The sequence below is a fragment of the Peromyscus eremicus genome, chromosome 1 (assembly GCF_949786415.1).
Source record: "Peromyscus eremicus chromosome 1, PerEre_H2_v1, whole genome shotgun sequence".
Lineage (NCBI taxonomy): Eukaryota > Metazoa > Chordata > Mammalia > Rodentia > Cricetidae > Peromyscus > Peromyscus eremicus.
In genome coordinates, this window is record NC_081416.1 from 94,714,196 (window position 1) to 94,734,172 (window position 19,977).

Genomic DNA, 19,977 nt, shown 5'->3' on the forward strand with positions numbered 1-19,977 from the left:
CAAAGGAAGGAGATAAGAAACTAAGACTTTTAGACAGATTTTCATGTATTCTGGGTTGCCATTGAGCTTTCCATGTAAGGAAAGGAGCCTGGAACTCCTGAGCCTCTTGCCTCTACCTCTGAAGTTCTTAGATTGCAGCTATGTGCCTTTGTGAGCATGGACCAAGGCTTTGTGTTTGCTATGCAAGCGCTCTACCAACTGATATACATCACCAGCCCAAACTGTGAATTTTTGTGCTGGTAGTTTATTATTTATTGGATCACAGTGGTTTCTGGCTCCATTTCCAAATTTCCTGAGGTCATTGAATGAGTGCTTTTTCATTTCCATGGCTGCATTTTAAGAAGACCAGCAGGGCTAGGGTTGTAGCTTAGTTAATGGTACTTCCTACCACCTGTGAGACTGTGGCCAGTCCTAAGATTATGGAGAAACAAGAATGAAGCACATAGAACTTGCTACATGTACATGTACATGTCCAGTGAATATGACTAGAGGAAGAAGAAGAGGATGAGGAGGAAGGTGTGGAAGAAGAAGAGACAATAAGTACAAGAAGTACTAGGTCCAGACTCCTTCACCAAATTCCAACTAGTTACACATACATATAATGATTCAGATCCTCAGGGACTGACAAAGCTTCCCTAGGATTCGTCACTTCTCCAGATGTCCGTCTTAGTATATATTATTTTACATAGAACCCCATACATTTCCAAGGAACACGCACATAGCTTAAATATCTTGACTTTGAAGAACTGAACTTAGTCTTTTAATATAAAGAATGAATAAATGAGTAGTGTTGCATATGTTTTCTAACTGTAACTTGGCTCTCATCAGCCAATTTTCCCACAGTAATCCTTCCTCCATACTCTCCCTGGTCTCTGGTAACCACCATTGTATTCTCAGTTTGTATGAGATCAACTTTTTCAGAGTTCACATGTGAATAACATCATAGTATGCATATTTGAATAACACTGGGAAAAAGACATGTCCATAAAGGTACACACACACACACACATGCACACACGTTGTGATATTACAGAATGTATACACACACATTACTATACCACATAGTGGTATATACATATACATATGTATATATATATATATGTATATATATATATATATATATGTGTGTGTGTGTGTGTCAATTAAAATAAAGAAATAGTTGAAAAGCAAAACACTGGTATAATATTATCTTAAGACACACATAAACAAATTAATGTACTGTTTCATAAACCTAGCTAAATTTCTTTTAGAGGGTTTTGTAACTTGGAATCACATCAACTTGCATATAGGAATAAGACAAAAAAATGCCATGACCACAGGTAGAGGTTTAGTTCAGGTATAATCAGGAATCCACTGATGTGTAGAGATTTAATTTTTCTGTCCAGGTCCCCTGGACATATGATCTTGGCAGTACATAGAGCTTCCCTAGAGTCAGGACAAATGTCTATGTTAGCCTCCTGAGAAGACAGAGGTGTCTTCATCTAAGCCAACATTAAGTGAATGTGAACTATATTCTCCTGTCTTTTTGTGTCAGTGCTGTAGTAATTTCCATCCAGCATAAACAAGTACTAGACATTGACTTCAGAGAATGTAAAAACCCACCCATAATGGCCCTCTCTAGTATAAATGTCTGAAGAGTTTTTCATTGTCTAAGAGGGCAGTTTCACTATGGTGAGTGGTTGGAGGCACCAGGTGAAATTATTTAGGTCTGAAGAAAGCTCTATGAGGAGCTATGTAAAATGGCACCATTTCTGGGCTTATGTGGGGTTCTGAAGGAAATTAATAGAATAATGGAAGTTCAGTGCACAGTATATCTTTACTCAAGTTTGGAGAAATTTGAGTTGGTGGAGGACATTCAGAGCATTTGACAAGGATATAAAAGATACGTTTCTTGTTCTAGAAAAAAAATCTATTAGACTGTATTGTCTCTTGAGAGCAAGTATTACAGAGTATAAAAGAATTTTGTAGCGCAATGATAGGACTCTTTTCATAACATAGAGATATTCAGGCTCAGTGTTCTTTATTCTGAAAACAAGTTAATAAAAATGGAGAGAATTCTTCATTACTCAGTGGTTAAATATAGGGCTTACTGAGAAGAAAGAACATTAGTAGCAAACAGAGTGGAGCAGTATTTTAATAAAAAAAGTATGCCTGAGTACATGAGAATTCATTAGCAGAAGAACGGGAAGAGCTCCTACGTGATGTGAACTTCAGTGGGGGCCAGAGTTCAATTTTAACTTCTCAGACTTTGGAAATATGTTTACTAGTTACTCTCTTAGGTATCTGAATCATAGTCCTCGGGATCAGAGTCTTGTGTTTTACAACTGTTAGGTCTCAAGTCTGGCACAAATGGCTAACTGAGGTGCTTTTCAACATATCAAACCCTGGCCTCCAGGTTCTCCCAGTATCCTCAGTTCCTATCTGTTTACAGGTTCCTGGCTGGCATACCCCACACCCTACCCCGAGCTCTCTGCCCAGGGACTGGGCTGCCCTTCCCCCATCTGCTCTGCTTTGTAACCAGTCAGCGCATGAATATTACTAAATATGGGCTCATAGTTATAGTCATGTGCGTCCTGAACCTTTAAAATACACAGATAATAGATTACAGGCAAGGAGAGAGATCTCTGAGTCTCTAGGGGCGGGAGGCACATATCTACCAGATAGCACATGTTTGACACATCCAGAGCTTGCACTTTGACAACAATCGTATTTCCAAGGTCTACTGTCATGTCTTTTAATTACAACAAACTTATTGCAGCTGTGCAATCCTCACACCAGTGCTGAATCCTTTCATCTACTGCCTAAGGAACCAGGAAGTCTAGAATGCTATCAAGAAGAGCCCAGGAAGCGGCCAGTGCTTCCTGCTCAGCTGATCACTCTGTCTTGAGAAGGACACAGTACCCCTTGCACAATGTATCATGACAGCAACTGTGGACCTGTTTGTTATTAGCAGTTCTTCACAGACATGAATTCCTAAAGAAATCATGGTAGAAAAGTAAACAAAATCAAAACCTAAACTCAAAAGGGAAGGAAGACACAACTTATTGCTATTAAAGTAAACTATTATTTTTTGCTGTAGACATTTCAGTAACTTACAAATGATATAGTGATTCAATATGTTGAATGTTTATTACAGATTAATTACATATAATTATATGTTTAGCATTTATTTAATATTTGCAAAGTGTCAAAATAAAACTAATGCTCTCAAAAATATCTGTTGGTTCCCACCAGCTTTGAATAAATTCCAAGTTCCTTAGTTTCCCTTTCAAATTTCTAAGTCCGGTTTAATGATCCTATTTGTAACTTCATGCCATTCACATAGTGAAACTTTAAGAATGAATCTCATGTTGATATTAATACTATTTTTTAAAACTCAAATTTATGATCCAATGTTTTTTACTATATGCTACCACTTCATATTGAAGAGACTCAGGAACCAAATTCCAAATCTACATGAATAAAGAATATCTAATATTGCAACTCATTTTTAGTTATGAAAAATCTTAATTTTGTTCATTAAAATACTTATGAGATGAAAATGTATCAATAAGAGTTACAACTAAAACCTAGCAAAAAAAAAGTTAGTTAATAGTAATGTACCAGTCTTGGTTTCTTGTCTTTATTTTTTGTTTTAGATTTCCATATTTTATTTTATGTGTGTAGATTTTTTTCCTGTATGTATGTATGTATATATGTGTAACATGTGTATGTCTGGTGCCTGTGAAGTTCAGAAGAGGGCATCAGTTCCTCTGGAACTGGAGTTTTGGTTGGTATGAATCATCATGGGAGTGCTTTGTATTGAACACAGGTCTTCAAAAAACAACTGATGAGTTCTCTCCAGCTACAGATCCTTGTTTTTTTTTTTTTTTTGACAATTTTTGATGCCACTGAAATATGGTTTTAAAGGGAACTGAAACTGAATGAGAGATGTAGGAGAACTTTCTTTACTATTTTTGAAACTTTTCTGTAAACCTAACATAAATCACAGTTAAAATGTGTATTTTAAAAAGAAATGTACTGAGCATATTAGTTTAGGTTGACTATCGTGTTCTTAGTATTTGGGATGAATTGCTTCAAGGCTCTTCTGACTTTCAAAGTTTTCACTGAGAATCAGCCATTGTTCTGGTGGGTTCTGCTTTATGTGTGACTTATGTCTTTCTCTTGCAGCTCTCAACACACTTTCTTTGTTCTTCATATTTAGTGTTTTAACTATGATAAACCAGGAGGATTTTCTTGTCTTATCTGTTTTGTGTGTTTGTTATGTGTTTCTTGTAATATGCTATTTACTAATAGTCTATTTGTACTAAATAATTTAATAGAATTTGGGCTGGTTCCCATGGCTGATAAGGGTATGTTGTCCATTCCTTTTTGATTACAGTAAAGCCTACAGAAAACACATTAGCCTTTTGTGAAAATTCACTAAATACATGCGTTTTCTTTATGTAGCAGTCGAAGTGTTATCCATTGTGCCACGGAGGCAGGTAATGCATACATTTAAAAAAATAGCTGATTAAAAAGAGACTTAAACTAAATAATAATTGTACACAGTCACTACTTTATGCATTTTTAACTCTTACAAATTATATGCACTCTTGAAATCTCGGCTAGATACTGGCATATGGGAGTGGACAGCTCCATCCAACACAGAGAACAAGGGTCTGTGGGGGTGAACCCCTCATTTTCTCTTAGAATCATTCCTCAGGGTGAAATTTCCTTCTCTGAACTTTATGTTCCATAGTCTCAGTAAAGTCCTGTGATCCCAGCCTCTCTAGAATTAATACCATCTCACCATGTATCCTTAGACAAAGGTTATAAATGGAGGAGGAAGAAGGGCAGGCTAAGCCCACTTTCCACCAAATTCTTATTAATCTAACAGATTCTCAGGGATTTGGTCAAAGAATCATCATGTTTCTCATTTTTCAAGGCACCTTCCACAGTTACTATCAGGTGCTTTTGACTACTAGAGTGCATCTTTTGGGCCTTTATTCTTAATAAATGTCCAGCACTGGATTTAAATTTTTTGATTATTTGGGGGCATAAATCATAGCAGAGATTGACAGATTACCAGGCTGTGACAGCCTGACAGACAGAAGGAGTTGACACTTCCTCCTTAGCACACAGAAGGTATATTACAGAGATCCATTCAGTGACTTAATGTGTTTGAGAGTTCAAGGCAACGGGCGTGGCTTCTACTCACTTTTGAAGCCAAATTACTTTGTCATCTCTTGTATATTGTAATCATTCCATAGTCTTTCCTGTGCTACTGTTTAAACAAAAACCTTTCTCAACTCATCCCTGCTGATGAAATCCTGGGCCAAGCTTCACATCCCAGCACAGACAATAGTTAACATTTGTGAATTAGTCCCAAGAAGTTTTAGAGCTGTTTTTCTGCTGTTTTGAAATTTTATTTCTGAGTATTCTTAGTTGACTCTTCTTCCAGCTTCACTGAGTTATGGTTGACAAGTAAAAACTATTTATTGAAAGTGAATACTATGATTTAGCATACGTATATATTGTGAAATGATGACCCAAATCAAGCTAATTAGCATGTTCATCACCTTACCTGTGCCTTTTTTTGTGTGTCTCACTCACTGCAAATTTCACCTATACACTTAATTATAAACTGTAGTCATTGTCATTATGCTATACATTCTATCTTCAGAAATGATTCATCTTAGAACTGAAAAAAATCCACCCTTGGGCTAATATTTCCTTTTCGTTTTTGATGCCCTAGGACCAACAATCACCATTCTATTTTCTGTTAATGAATGCAAATTTTAATAAGTTTCCACACGTAGATGGGATCAGATGGTATATATATCAGTGATTCTGATTTATCTCACCACATGGATGTCTGGTTAATCTATGCTGCTTTGAGTAATAGAATATCCTTATTTTTAAAGAATAAATAATGCTGAAGCTGGAGATTTGGCTCAGTGCTTAGGAATATTTGTTGCTCTACAGAGGACCAAGGTTCAGTTCTTAGCACCCACATGACAGTTTATAATCCTTTGTAATTCTAGTTCTTGGGAATCCAATGCTCTTTTCTGGTGTCCATGGGCACCAGGAAAGCATGTGGTATGCATACATACATACATGGAAGTGAAATACTCCTATACATAAACAATAAAATAAATAAATCTAAAAATGAGAGTAAATAATGTCTTTGCACAGATAAACCACAATTCCTTTATTAATCTGTTCATGTTAGCTTACCTTCAGTGATCTTTTCTTTAAAAATACATTTTTTTGTTTCATTATTTATGTCTCTTTAGTCTTTTTTATTTACATTTTTCTACTGATTTAAATTTAGGTTATTCTATTCTCTCTAGTTTCTTGATATACCGATGTAAGTTTTTGTGATTTTATTCATACCATATTAATAAATACAAATAAATATGGCACAATATTAAACAGAACTTGATAAGTAGACAGAGGTTCAGCTTCTCAAGTTCTTTGCATAGCACACTAAGTTTACCCAGAGCCAGGAAAGGATGATCTAAGCTGGTCCTTGGGGAGAAGGCACAAGAGAAATAAAGATAAGCAACTTCTGAATATATATCCTGTCTCTTCTTGTCTTGAAGTTGCTGTAACTACTATGCAGACCAAGGACTTGTTTGCTTCTCTCAGGAGTGTAAGACTCCACAGACTAACTCCCTTTCTCATAATCAGTGTAGATATCTTAAGAGTTTTCCATTCTCAGAGTAGAGAAAGGTGGATGATGGTTAGTGGTTGGTGATAGCAAGTAAGGTTGATGGACCCAGAAGAAGGTTCCCAGAAAGATGAGGAGAGGCTCAGCGGTTAGAGGCTGTCTTCTTTAACAAGAGAAAAAATATTCCAGGAATACAAAATGGGTAACAAAGAGTCAACATACCTTTACTTAAAGTCAGGCAATTGTGACAAATGCACACTTTGTAGCTGTTAGAGGCACAGAAAATACATTTTTTTTTACTCTAGAAGAGGTCAGTGAGTGTTGGTGTCCCTTAGAACAAGTAGATTCAGGACTGTGAAAAAGAGGGAGCACATGAGATGAGGTGAGTCAGGGATCACAGACGAGATGATTCTGTTTTCCTTTAGGCTTCATACTAGATCATAAATTATGAAGCAGGAATTGGTTGTGCTGGGTTAATGAAAACAATTCACTAAAAAGTAAGTTAGAAAAAAGTCACGAATGATCTATAATTCAGATATTTTTCATGAATGCTATGTTTCAATTTTTGAACAAATTCTGATTATTTTGTTCCCTGAACTTTAATAGGAAAAGTGAACAAAAGAAAGAGAAGAATAACTGTATGTGTCTATGAGTACACATGAGTGAAACATGCACATTTTTATGACTGAGTAAGTATCTGTGGGTGTAGTGTAACTCAATGGTAGTCACTACTGGTAGGAGCTGATTATGAATTGAGTCTAAGTTAAGTGCCTCCTATGTACTGTTTTATTCAATTCTCACATCTCAAGTGAAGTTTATATGTGCCTTCATGACTTTTCATTTTTATAGGAGAGGAAATGGGAGGGAATACTTGTTCAGTGATGCAGAACACAGAGCTACTAAGTATTATTGTAAAGAAGACTGAAACCTTGCCCTGACTGCTAAATCCATGCTCTTAGATTGCATGTAGAGGTGAGTATGAAGTAAAGTGTGTGGCTCTTGACAGAAGTGTAGATTGTTATACATGGGATGAGTTTACACCAGATGTCTTCCCTGAGCTCTCTTTATCTTAATGCAGGGTCATTTGTTGAACCTGGAGTGGGTCCTTTCTGATAGTCTGGCTAGCCAACTTGCTCCAGCTATTCTTTTATTCCAGCATGCTGGGATTACAGACAGGTCACCATGCACACCTACAATTTACATGGGTGTTGGGGATCTGAACCCAAGTCCTCATGCTTGATGACAAGTTCTGCATTCACTGAGACATCTTCACAGCCTCTTGATATAGTTCTTGTAGATGTCTTTTAAGTGGACATTTCCAATAGTTACTATAATATAAAAATTTCAATAGACTCCAATTGAAGAAATCATGGTGGGTCAAAGGACTATAGCTAAAATATCACTCAAAAACTAAACATATTGAGGATTTTATGGTTGAATGCTAATCTCCATGATTTTATTTCAGAAATGAACAAATGTGTGTTCAGTAATTTATTAGTTAAACAGAAATAGAATTGATGTGGAGGGACAAATGTGTCTATCTTCTCTAACAAAAGATCTTGGAACGGTACTGACATTCCAACCAGTCTCTATATGTAAGAGTATTAGGGTAGAAGTAATTTTTTTCAAACAAAAGTCCTTTATTCTGGTTTTTTAAAACATCTTTTCTATAATAGAGAACACTCACGAGCAAATTCATCAAAATAAGGCCCATTTGATTATTTTCAGATGTTCTTGAAAAACAAAGCGCCATGTGCCATTCTATACAGCTGCCGTGTTGGATTCTGTGTCAGTCACATTTAACAGTATAGACACATGAGTCTGCTAGAACTTTTTGGAGTCAATAACCTTCCAATTATAATAAATGTTCCATCATATATTAAATAAACTGTAATTTACCAGAAAATACATATGTGAACTTTTCCTTCATATTTCTATTAATTTTAAAGACTGTAAAATACATGCAGAGCCAGCCTAGATTTTTTTAAGTATTTTATTTTTTTTGAGAATTCCATATATGAGAACTTTATGTACAAAATTTTCATCTTTCACCACTCCAACTACAAAGCCTAATGATTCCATTTAGTGTGGCATGTACACACATGTGTTTAGGGCTGACCACTTGTGATTTGGTGACCTATAAGGGGGATCATCCATGGAGAAAATAGTTTCCCTCTCTCAGCATCCATTGATTGCTTGAATGCCTTCATGTAGGGATAAGGCCTTGTGAAAATTTCCTCATTTGTATTGGTACATGTCAACTGGTCTAGTTTAGGGAATCATATTCCTTGAAATTTAATGAGTACACATTTTCTATCACATCTAGGAGACATTAGCAGCAGATGACTTCATCATCAAGCTCTTACAATCTTTCTTTCCCCCTTCTGTGATATTTGTTTAGATTTAGGTGTAGAGATTGCATTGCAGATGTATTAATTGGGATTGGGCACTACATAGCCACTTACTTTTCATTTTGAACTATTATGGATCTTTGTAATATCTTCTATCTGCTGAGAAAGAGCTTTGCTGAGCTCTGAGACTATACTTATCTGGCTGGTCTGATATATAAGCTACATGACCCTAGTCATGCCTGAGAGTAGAGGGAAACTCAGTGGCAGACAAGATTCTGGTGAACTCACCAAGGTGTGTTGGTATATGGGCAGTAGCAAAAGTGAACTTTTGATTCTGGAAAAATTTTCTAAAAAATATTTTGATGGAAATTATTTTATCCCATTGAAGAGGAGAGTCTTTATTAATACAAATTTTATTGTGAATCTTATTCACAAGAACAGTGAATTACTAACTCATTTTTTTATCTGATGTTCTAGATAATTGCCCTTATTTGTGGTACTACCATAGAAGACGTCAACATCTCCCAGTAACTTTGGTCATGCTGGACATGAACATCACTCTTGTCAGTGAGTTCATCCTGGTGGGCTTCCCTACAGCCCCTTGGCTACAGGTCCTCCTATTCTTTCTTTTCCTTGTGGTCTATATGTTGATTATAGCAGAGAATCTTGTAATTATATTCACTGTCTGGGCCACTGGCTCCCTCCACAAGCCCATGTACTATTTCCTAAGTAGCATGTCCTTTCTAGAGATCTGGTATGTCTCTGTCACTGTCCCTAAGATGCTAGATGGATTCCTCCTGCAGAGACGGCACATCTCCTTCACAGGATGCATGACCCAGCTCTACTTCTTTATCTCACTTGCCTGCACAGAGTGTGTGCTCCTGGCAGCCATGGCCTATGATCGCTATGTGGCCATCTGCCACCCTCTCCGATATCCAGTCATTATGACCACAGTTTACTGTATGCAGCTGATGGCCCTTTCCTATTTCAGTGGTTTCATGGTCTCTGTTGTCAAAGTGTATTTCATTTCACATGTTGCTTTCTGTGGCTCCAATGTCATGAACCACTTTTTCTGTGATATCTCACCAATCCTCAAATTGGCATGCAAAGACATGTCCACAGCTGAGTTAGTAGACTTTGCTTTGGCTATTGTCATCCTCGTCTTTCCTCTTATCACCACTGTGCTCTCCTATGTCTACATAGTGTCCACCATTCTGCGCATACCCTCCACCCAGGGAAGAAAGAAAGCCTTTTCTACCTGTGCCTCCCACCTCACTGTGGTCATAATTTATTACACAGCTATGATTTTCATGTACGTCCGACCCAGAGCTATCGCATCTTTTAATTCCAACAAACTCATCTCTGCTGTGTATGCAGTACTTACACCCATGCTGAATCCTTTCATCTACTGCCTAAGGAACCAGGAAGTCAAGGATGCTATCAAGAAGACCTTGGGAGGTGGTCAGTGCTTCCTGCTCAGCTGATCGCCTTGCCTTGAGATAAAGACATTGCTAGTGTAATTTATGAGAGTTATTGTGGTCCTTTTATTAATAGCTTCACTTCACAAAGTTGGACTTGTAAGGAAACCACAGTACAGGCAAAACCAGTAAATAAATAAATAATGACCTAATATTTATCACTTCAACCATGAGCTTTTATTAACAACTCTGGATAGCTATAGCACCTTGAAATTATTTTATATTAATAGACATATAAGATATAGAAGCTGTTGTTAGTATTTCACTCAAAATAAGCTATTTGATTCTCAGAGCAAATAATCAGAGTTAGCTGGCTGATATTGCAAATTGAGAACATAAAGTACAATGAGGTTAAATAAGTTGTACATGGTTGAAACTCAATTAATATCAAAGCCTTTGCTTGAGCCCAGGAAATCTTGCTTAAAAAATATGTTCTATCAGGTTCTCTCTGCATCTCTAATTTGTAATAAAGGCTCTAGAGGACATTAGCCATCAAAGATTGATTTCTGTAAGGGAAAGTACAATCTAGTGATTAATGTACATCGAGAGATGTGATGACAACTTATAGCAGTACTGTATTGATTGTACTATTTGTAAGTGCACTGAGTTATTGATGAAGAATACTGTTGGTTTAAATAATAATAATTATAATTGTGTAACTCTCTTGTATGCTTAGCTCTGTTTTTCAAATATTTCTCTGTAGAGGTGAGCTTAATTGTTTCCTACGTCAAAAACTGATGTTCGTGAAACTTTTATCAAATGAACAGTAGTTACTGATACTGATGTAGGAGCAAGATGAGTTGACTAGTCAGCCTTGGCTGCAGCACCTTTTCATCATAGATGATGGCTTCTCAGTTTTCAGTTTGTGTTTCAGTTATGGTAAGTCCGTGTGTTGTTTATCACTATTTCTCCATTCTGCCCCCATGCTTTACTTTATGGGCGTCTTTTTCTTTGTGTAGTTTATTGCCAAGGAGGAAAGAGGAGTTGATCAAATGGACTTCAGTCTATTAGCCTCTGGTTTCATTCAATTGGGCCAATGGAAAGTGTCATCAGGAAACGGAATGAGAGAGAGTGAAAGAGGGAGAGAGAGACAGAGACAGAGACAGAGACAGACAGAGACAGAGACAGACAGAGACAGAGAGAATGAGAATACTTAAGAAATTTTTTTCACTAGGTGACATGACCCCATGAATTGTAACAACTTGTAAGCCAGGATTCCCTTACCTTTTTCTTTTTGGGGTTGTTTTATCAGAGTAAACAGACTGTACTGTAAGGTTTGTGGAAGAATTTGTAAGTATGTTGTTTCAAGTACTTCTTATCAATCACTGAGTTTCACTACCTCCTAGAATAAAACCCATTTTTTAAAATATCCCTTTGGGATTGAGTAAGTGGGAAAATATTGGGAGAATGGATGAACATTCCAGGTTAATATTTAGCTTAAGATTCTGAGACTAGGGTTGACACAGTTGGTGAAGTGTGGGCTACACAAATATGAGGACCTGAGTTTGATCCTTAGTACCCATGTAAAAAATTTGGGCATAGTGGGACATGCTTGTAATCTCAGTGGTGGGGAGGCAGAGACAGATTGATTCCTAGAGCTTGCTTGTCAGCCAGCCTAGCTAAACTGGTATGTTCTAGGTAAAAATGAAAGACTTTACCCCCCCAAAAAAAATTAATGACATCTTGAGGAACGACACTCGAGATTGTCCTCTGGCTTCCACATGCATGAGCACACATGTGCACACACACACAACTACTGTATTCACCCACATACACAAAGACTTTGGTGTTACCAATTGTTAGCTCTGTAACTTTCATAGGTCATTAGAATTTCAGTTTCCTTACCTGTAAAATGTGCATCATAATATCTAAATTCAAAATTGTCAAAAAGATTAAAAGATAATGAATATATAGAGAAGCATCATGGAGCTTGGCATAACTTTTTCTAAGTTATTCAATGAAGTCCAAGATAAGTTGAGTGTTTCAAAAATACTTTTAAGAATAAGATCCTGGATACTGTATGAGGCTTTCCTCTTTTTTTCCAGTTTCCAGATTGTGGTGATTGACACCACACCTGCCAAGAAGGAATTATTGCTATTTGTGTTTAACCTCCATTTAGCATTAACAGTGTCTTGGTTATAGCACTCTACCCTGTAAATAATAATTTGGATATAAACAAAATTTCTCATTTTAGATTGTAAGTTTCTTATATATCTGTTTATGGCTCAGTTCCCAAAATTAATCCTAATTAATATGCATTCAATTGTCAATAACTGTATGATGACTCATTCTCTGTCTTAACATATATTTTTAATGTATAGCCATAATGACTATACCTTCCAAAATTTCCAGCATATCTCCAATTTCAAAATACTATATTCTTCCCAAATTGTTTAAATTTTGGTTTTATGACTGATGTGACTATCCTGGATTTTCTTTGTCTGTTTCAATAGTTTTTATAGACTGAGGTTAGAAAGCTTAAAAACCTCAGTTTTAAGGTCTTCACTTTTCTTTAAATGCTTCTCTGAGACTTATTATTATATTTCAATTTTAATTGAAGATTATAATTATAAAAGTTTATAGGGGACAATAGATTTGACATAGATTCACAGTATGGAATGATTAAGGCATTTCTAATACCTCATATTTTTGTGATGAATGAAAACAGAGTCTAACATTCCAACAATTTTGAAGTATTTGGTGTACTTTCACTATTTGATATTGTCACTGATCTGAACAATAAATCACTAAAGCTTATCTTATCACCAAGTCAACCTTTAGAAGGGGAAGATCTTGTCATATGTGACAACATGGATGGACCTTGGAGACAGCATACCAAGTAAAATAAGCCAAGCACAGGAAGACAAATGCTACATGGTACTAGGTGCATGTGGAATCTATCTGAGGTGTTAACTCACACACGGATTGCATTCAGGGGGAGGTAGGGTGTGGGGCATTCCTTAGCTTATGTGGATTAAGGCAGTTATGATTCACTGGTCATTCATCAGCAACTGCAACTTGCTCTACTATGGCCGAGATAAGAGTTCTAGAGTCAAAAACTGTCTATGACATTCAACCTAAAGAATTCCACTACAGTCTTTGTGGGAATGTTATAAGTGATAAATGTTCCTTTTGCTTAATAGAATTTGAGTGAATGTTGCTATTAGAATGTTGATAATACAGGCACCATACGAAAATCATTACTTGTTCTGAACCATTGTTTTCTGATCATAAAACAGAAAATAATAATAACCTTTTACACATCTGAAGACTTTGCCATGGATTAGGCATATGGATTGTCAATATTAGTCTCAGTTTCTTGTGAATGGTTTCTATGATGGAGCCATGGTGCTTTTATGGCTTTGTCATCAGAAAGCTCACATGTTTAAAACAGAAATGATCTTAGTCTTCTCATTTCTGAAGAATGTTAAGGTAATAAATCACATACTGTAATACTTCAAAGGTCTCTCCAATATCTGTAATATCCTAGAGTGGTAATGTTTCAGTTATTAATAACTGTAGTAAGCCTAAGAAAGGTGGAAAATCAGCTCTTTGTAAGCATACATAGAACAATATCATATACACCCCACATTAACAACCAGTTATAGTAGTTATTTTCTTTGAATTCTTAATTTTTTACTTGTTATAAAATGAAGTCTTTGATTGAATGAATAAATTGATATATTTGAATTTTTATGAAAATAAATTCACATCTTGTTTTTAGTTACAGAGTTAGTACAGAAATGTGCTTACATGACTATTGTAAAGATCACACTAAATTTTTATCAGCTAATTTTTTCTTGGTCTCATCTAATAGAAGAATGTTTAACAGACTGAGAAAATAATCATATGCAATAATTTTTAGCTTTTGCCATTTAAATTGCTGTTGTCAAAAAGAGGTGTATGAACAAATAAGGTTGTAGGCTAAAACATATTTTCACATATTTTTGAGGATCTGTGTCCTTAACTTGTTAATAGATGATCAGGTCTGGATCATTTCTGACTAGGTCTAAACCACACAAAGTCATTTCCTGTTCCATTGGCCTAATTTCCAGACTTTCAAAGACCTGAACATTTTTCTTGTTCCTTTTCTTTATTTCAGAGTCTAATCATAGTTGTCTATCTAGTTCTTAGCTTTCTGAAAATAACAGGAGAGATGGAAAAACTGGTTAGAACAGAAATACTCTAAGCTGTTTGTTCCATGTATACTTTCCTACTTTCCTCTTTCCTATTTTCCTTTGCTCTGGATTCCTTTTTGCTTTCCTCTTGGATCTCTAAGAATGGATATTCCTGTTACTAAGCTTCTAAAAGGAAGAGCCAAGAGAATTCTTTTTAAAAGATAAGAGGGCCAATATCATGCTACATAGAAGACAAACCTGTCAAATTTGTTTTATTCTTAATGTTCACTTTCCTAGCCCTGTGTACAATTACTTATTTTTAATGCTTAGTAGTAGAGAGTGGACACAAAGTTGTGTTTCTCCCTAGAGCCTAATGCATATCAAAACTTCTATGAAATTCTTTTGCGTGTGCTTTTATCACCTCAGCTGCATCCTCTTTCAAATAATACTAACACATTAAAGAGACACAGTTACTTTATTACAGAGACGGAGGAAAAGAAAGGCTTGGGACCTGTCCAGGTCTGGGTTCTGCCTGGAAGAGACCGTGGGAGGAGTCAACATATAAAGCAGCCAGGGATTGTTAGCAGAGAAACAGGTCAAGGGCAAGAGTCACAGCAAGACTGAGAAAAGACTGGGAAATACAGTGAACAGTGATAGAGAAAAATCACAAACAACACAAAAATCTCTCCCATCCTGGGCTCTAGAGGTATCAAACAAGCCCAATAGTAAGTGCAAATTTTGGATTTAAATTTTTCTAATATATGCAAATTGAAGTGATGTTTCATTTTCCTTGGATCAATAACAGAATGAGTTACCATTTTCTTGAACTCTAGACCCTGTAGCCTTTTTAGTAGAGAAGAATAAAAGCTGTGAAACTCTTGGGCTTTATTGAAAAACAACTTTTCAAAATCTAGAACAGGCTATTCTAAAGGCTGCTTTCTTTCTTTTCTTTTTTTTCACCTTTTGTTTTCCAACCCCTTTCAGAAACAAAGACAATGATTCATATATGATAAAGTTTGTGTTCAAGAGGACACCTGTCCATCAGTCTGGTAAGAAGACAACTAAATCAAGATATCTAAACTAAACTCAAACTAGGTGACCTGTTTCACCAGGGCAGCAAAGAAAAGCATGAATGAAATGTGGTTAGTGAGATACCCAGTCGTAATTGTATTTCATAACTAATTTGCTTATCAAGGGTCAAACACAACCCAGAGACTGTGATAGAAAATAGAGATGATAAGGTAAGTAAAAAATCAGATGAAACATATTTTCAAGGTGTCCATAAATCTAACAATGAAAGGTAAACAAAACAAAAAGTTACTATGTGATGCTTGAAGGTACAAAATGTTACGAAATCAGAGGTTGCAGTGAAAAACAGCTGGAAGGTGGTAAGTGTGTGAGGAGGGAAGTGGATGGCCATGGTTGGTTTGGCAGAGGATAATATTTGAACAAGTACTTTTCTAGATGCATAAATTAGGAAGAATTTCAGGAAAAAGGGAGAGTATGTGTGACTGGACCACTGTGAAGAGTGACATACTGAAGAGCTTCACACTTTTCAAAGTAGCTCAAGCTTGTGTTGAGTATCTAGCAAAGAAAGAATATTAGAATTTAGAGGAATATAGGGCTTAGATCATAAGGGGCACATGCAGCAATGTTAGGAGTACAGGAAGAAATGGAGGGATTTAATGCACATGTTCACATTCATATTTAAGTAAGGTCACTCAGACTGCAGATAGGAATGGTATTTAGTACTATCTTAAACAGCTGGTGAACAGTCTGCCAGTTATCTGTGAGGGCCCCAGAGCCATTCTCTGCACACTGTTTTCTGCTCAGACTTGGAAGTTTGCTTTTCCTTTTAATCCAGCCTTCCACCCCGGGGTAAACATACTCCCCTCCTTTGTAGTATTCCTCTAGTTCTCATCTCACTTTTTCTTACTTCTTCAGAAAACCTGTCTCACTTGGAGCATCTTCCCAGTCACCTACATCAGTTCTTTTTCTTCGACTCAGCAGGAAAGCCACTGTCTTTCTCTGAACCAATATTCCAATTTTACCACTACTTTCTAAGAGTTAAAAAGTACATATGGCATAGTCAGTCTGTGGCTGGATCAGAGGTCTGCCTACTGTAGAAGGGTGGTCAGGCAGACTCAGATGGTGTTTAATGACGAGTATTACAAGTGTTAGGAGTTCTTAAATGTTTTATAAACTTGAAAGTTTCTAATGAGAAACAATTTTAGACATTGGTAACTTCGGACTGATCATAAAATCTCTGGACATGAACCAGAAGCTAGATGGTTCAGAAACTTAGGGTAGAACCAAACACAACTGACAAAAAAAAAAACACCCCAAAAATTCAATGAAATGATTCTTAATAGTATTTTGCTCTACTCATAGATCAGTGCCTAGCCCAATCATCATTAGAGAGGCTCCCTATGGCAGCTGATGGGAACAGATGCAGAGATCTACTCCTAAACACTAGGCAGAGCTCTGGGAACCCTGTGAAAGAGGAGGAGGAATGATTGTAGGAGCCGGAGGGGTCAAGGACACCAGAAGAACATAGCCCACAGAATCAATTAAACAGGGCTCATAGGGGCTCACAGAGTCTGAAGCAGCAATCACCAAGCCTACATGGGTCTATGCTACATCCTCTGCATACATGTTATGGTTGTTTATCTTGGGCTGTTTGTGGGACTCCTAACAGTGGGAGTGGGGTGTCTCTGACTCTTTTACCTGCTTTTGGGACCCTTTTCCTTCTACTGGGTTGTCTCATCAGCCTTGATATGAGGGTTTGTGCCTAGTCTTATTGCATCTTGTTATGCCATTTTTGGTTGATATCACTGGGAGGCCTGTTCTTTTCTGAAAAGAAAAGGAGGAACAGTGGATTGGGGTAGAGGGGAGGTGTGTGTTGAGGCTGGTAGAAACGGAGGAAGGAGGCTCTAGTCAGGATGTATTGTATGAGAAAAGAATAAATAAATTAAAAAAAAACTTAAAAGCTCAGCTTCCATGTAGAAGCTAAATTTTAGATGTAGAATTTGGGTAAAAGGTCTTGAAAAAAGAAAATCATTTTCCTTTTAAGGATCAAGATGAAGGGTCATGAAGGATCTGCATGTGATCAGTATAGAAAAGAACGGGTTATTGATACAGAATTATTTGAAGAATAGATTAGGAATATAGAAGAAGGGATATACATATATATTTATACACACATCAAGAGGGGGAGAAATATTTGATATTGTTATACAGTAAAAACAAAGTAGAAATGATATAAGTTCTGGAGAATGACAATCTTACATTGTAATTCCATCTCTGCCACTAGTAGCTTGTGTGAATTTATATTTATATTTACTCTTTTACTTATAATGTGGAACCAGTAATAGCTACCTTATTATGGTGTGGTGAGAATTAAGTAATATGACATCAAGAAAGGAATGGTACCTATTTTGCCATGTGATATATCCAATAAATTATTATTGTTATCACTATAGATTACACGATCTTGGAGTGACCAAAAGCTGTCATGAAGAATGAAGGTAGTAAAAGCAAGGTAGAAAAACTTGGTGAATGTTCAGCAAGGTGAAAATGTAGGGCCGGAACCTGGTGTGATCCTCAGCTACCAACCCAGAGTGATGGAGCATGGATAGGGATCTAGGCAATGCTTAAAGTGATACAGTCTGGATAAGGATCTAGGCAATGCTTGAAGTGATACAGTCTTACCAGTGGTTTTAAGATAAATGTGTAACTCAACAATAACAGAATCACGGGCCAATTCTAGAGGTTTTGTAACAGAGACTCAACCTCTTTTCCACATGTGGCCAGTGTGACAAGAGGTATTTGTCAATCTGTTGTTATAAGTGAAAAATTAGTAGGCTCTATAAGAAAGTGCACAGAGAGCTAATCCTACATCACCCCACCCTCCAGCTTTCTCACTACTCATCTCCCTTCTCTCTGCCCCAATTATTTCCAATCAAAATACAACTCTATTATTCATTTCCACTTCTTCACACTGTACTTTTACATTTTTGGTTTTCTTTCCTTGGTAGTTATCTCCATTTTCAAAACCCTGCAATGCTTCATGCAGTCCAAACTGTGTATTCAAGGCTTTCTGAGTTCCCCAGACAAGAACAATCAGTCTCTACCTTGGATTCTCAACGTACTTGATATTTTAATGTGATACTTATTACATATGACTCTGTTTCTTTCTCTAGGTCAATTGCTAAATAACTGCAATGTTTACTGGTTCTCAACTGCTTCAAACTACAGGGCTAATAAACACATAGGAGGAGAAAGTAAAAAGTAGGTTCAATGAGTGGAAAGTATCTTGTTTGATTTTTTTTTTTCTGTGTTGGTTTTGAATTCACAATGCCTCTCCCTTTATCCACTGAATGCTATGGTTATAGGTATGTGCAACTACACTTGTTACAAATTGACAATTTAAGATGGAAAAGACTTGGATATTTCTGGAGAGGTAGTAGTCATAGAAAGGGGGCAGTAGGAGAAAAGGAAATCAAGAGGAGTTAGAGATATCCAATGTCCTAAAGCAGACACAGAAGTATGATCAGTAAAGAACAGGATGATTACTTTTTTTTTATTTAAGAAATTTTTTACTCATTTTACATACCAACTACAGATCTCCCTTTCATCCCTCCTCCTGCTCCATCCCTCCAGCCTTCCCCACCCCCCACCCCACATCACTCCTCCAAAAGGGTAAGGCCTCCCATAGGGAGTCAGTAAAGCCTGGTACATTCAGTTGAGGCAGCTTCAAGGCCCTCCCCACTGCATCAAAGTTGAGCAAGGTGTCCTACCATAGGTAATGGGCTCTAGAAAGCCAGTTCATGCACCAGGGATGGTTCCTGATCCCACTGCCAGGGGGCCTCTCAAACAGACCAAGCTAAACAACTATCTTGCTTATGCAGAGAGCCTAGTCCAGTCCCATGCTGGCTCCACAGATGTCGGTCTAAAGTTCATGAGTTCCCACTAACTTGGTTCAGTTGTCTCCATGGATTTCCCCATCATGATCTTGACACCGCTCCCCCTTGCTCATATAACAGGATGATTACTTTTAGGGAGACACAATTGATCAATTGACTAACTTTCAATTGTGTAGGAAATAACTCCTAACAATATCTGCTTAAGACCTTTCTGAAATGCGGGGATTAAACTCAGGTCTTCACACATGCTAATGCTCAATAAGCCACATTCCTAAGCCTCTGAATTCTTAACTATCCCAACTGCTCAAAACCTTACTAAACTAGTCCAATAAACAGCAAATGTGAACCCCTCATTAGAAGGAACAATGATCTGATCATGGTCAGGTCTCTTACTCTTTACTGCTATGATCTCATGTCTCCCTCTATTCACTCTGCTTCTACCACACTATA

The 19,977-nt window shown here is 36.9% G+C and overlaps 1 protein-coding gene across 1 annotated transcript; it reads left to right on the top strand.

Annotated features, from left to right (window-relative positions):
- The first annotated feature begins 9,545 nt into the window (after window positions 1–9,545).
- On the top strand, window positions 9,546–10,490 carry LOC131909524 (olfactory receptor 6B9-like). Its single transcript, XM_059261236.1, has one exon. It carries the CDS (start codon window positions 9,546–9,548, stop codon window positions 10,488–10,490), a length of 945 nt encoding a protein of 314 aa, XP_059117219.1.
- Window positions 10,491–19,977: the final 9,487 nt, after the last annotated feature.

Coding starts and splice junctions, on each gene's coding strand:
- LOC131909524 (XM_059261236.1), top strand. CDS start 9,546: ATGCTGGACATGAACATCACTCTTGTCAGTGAGTTCATCCTGGTGGGC.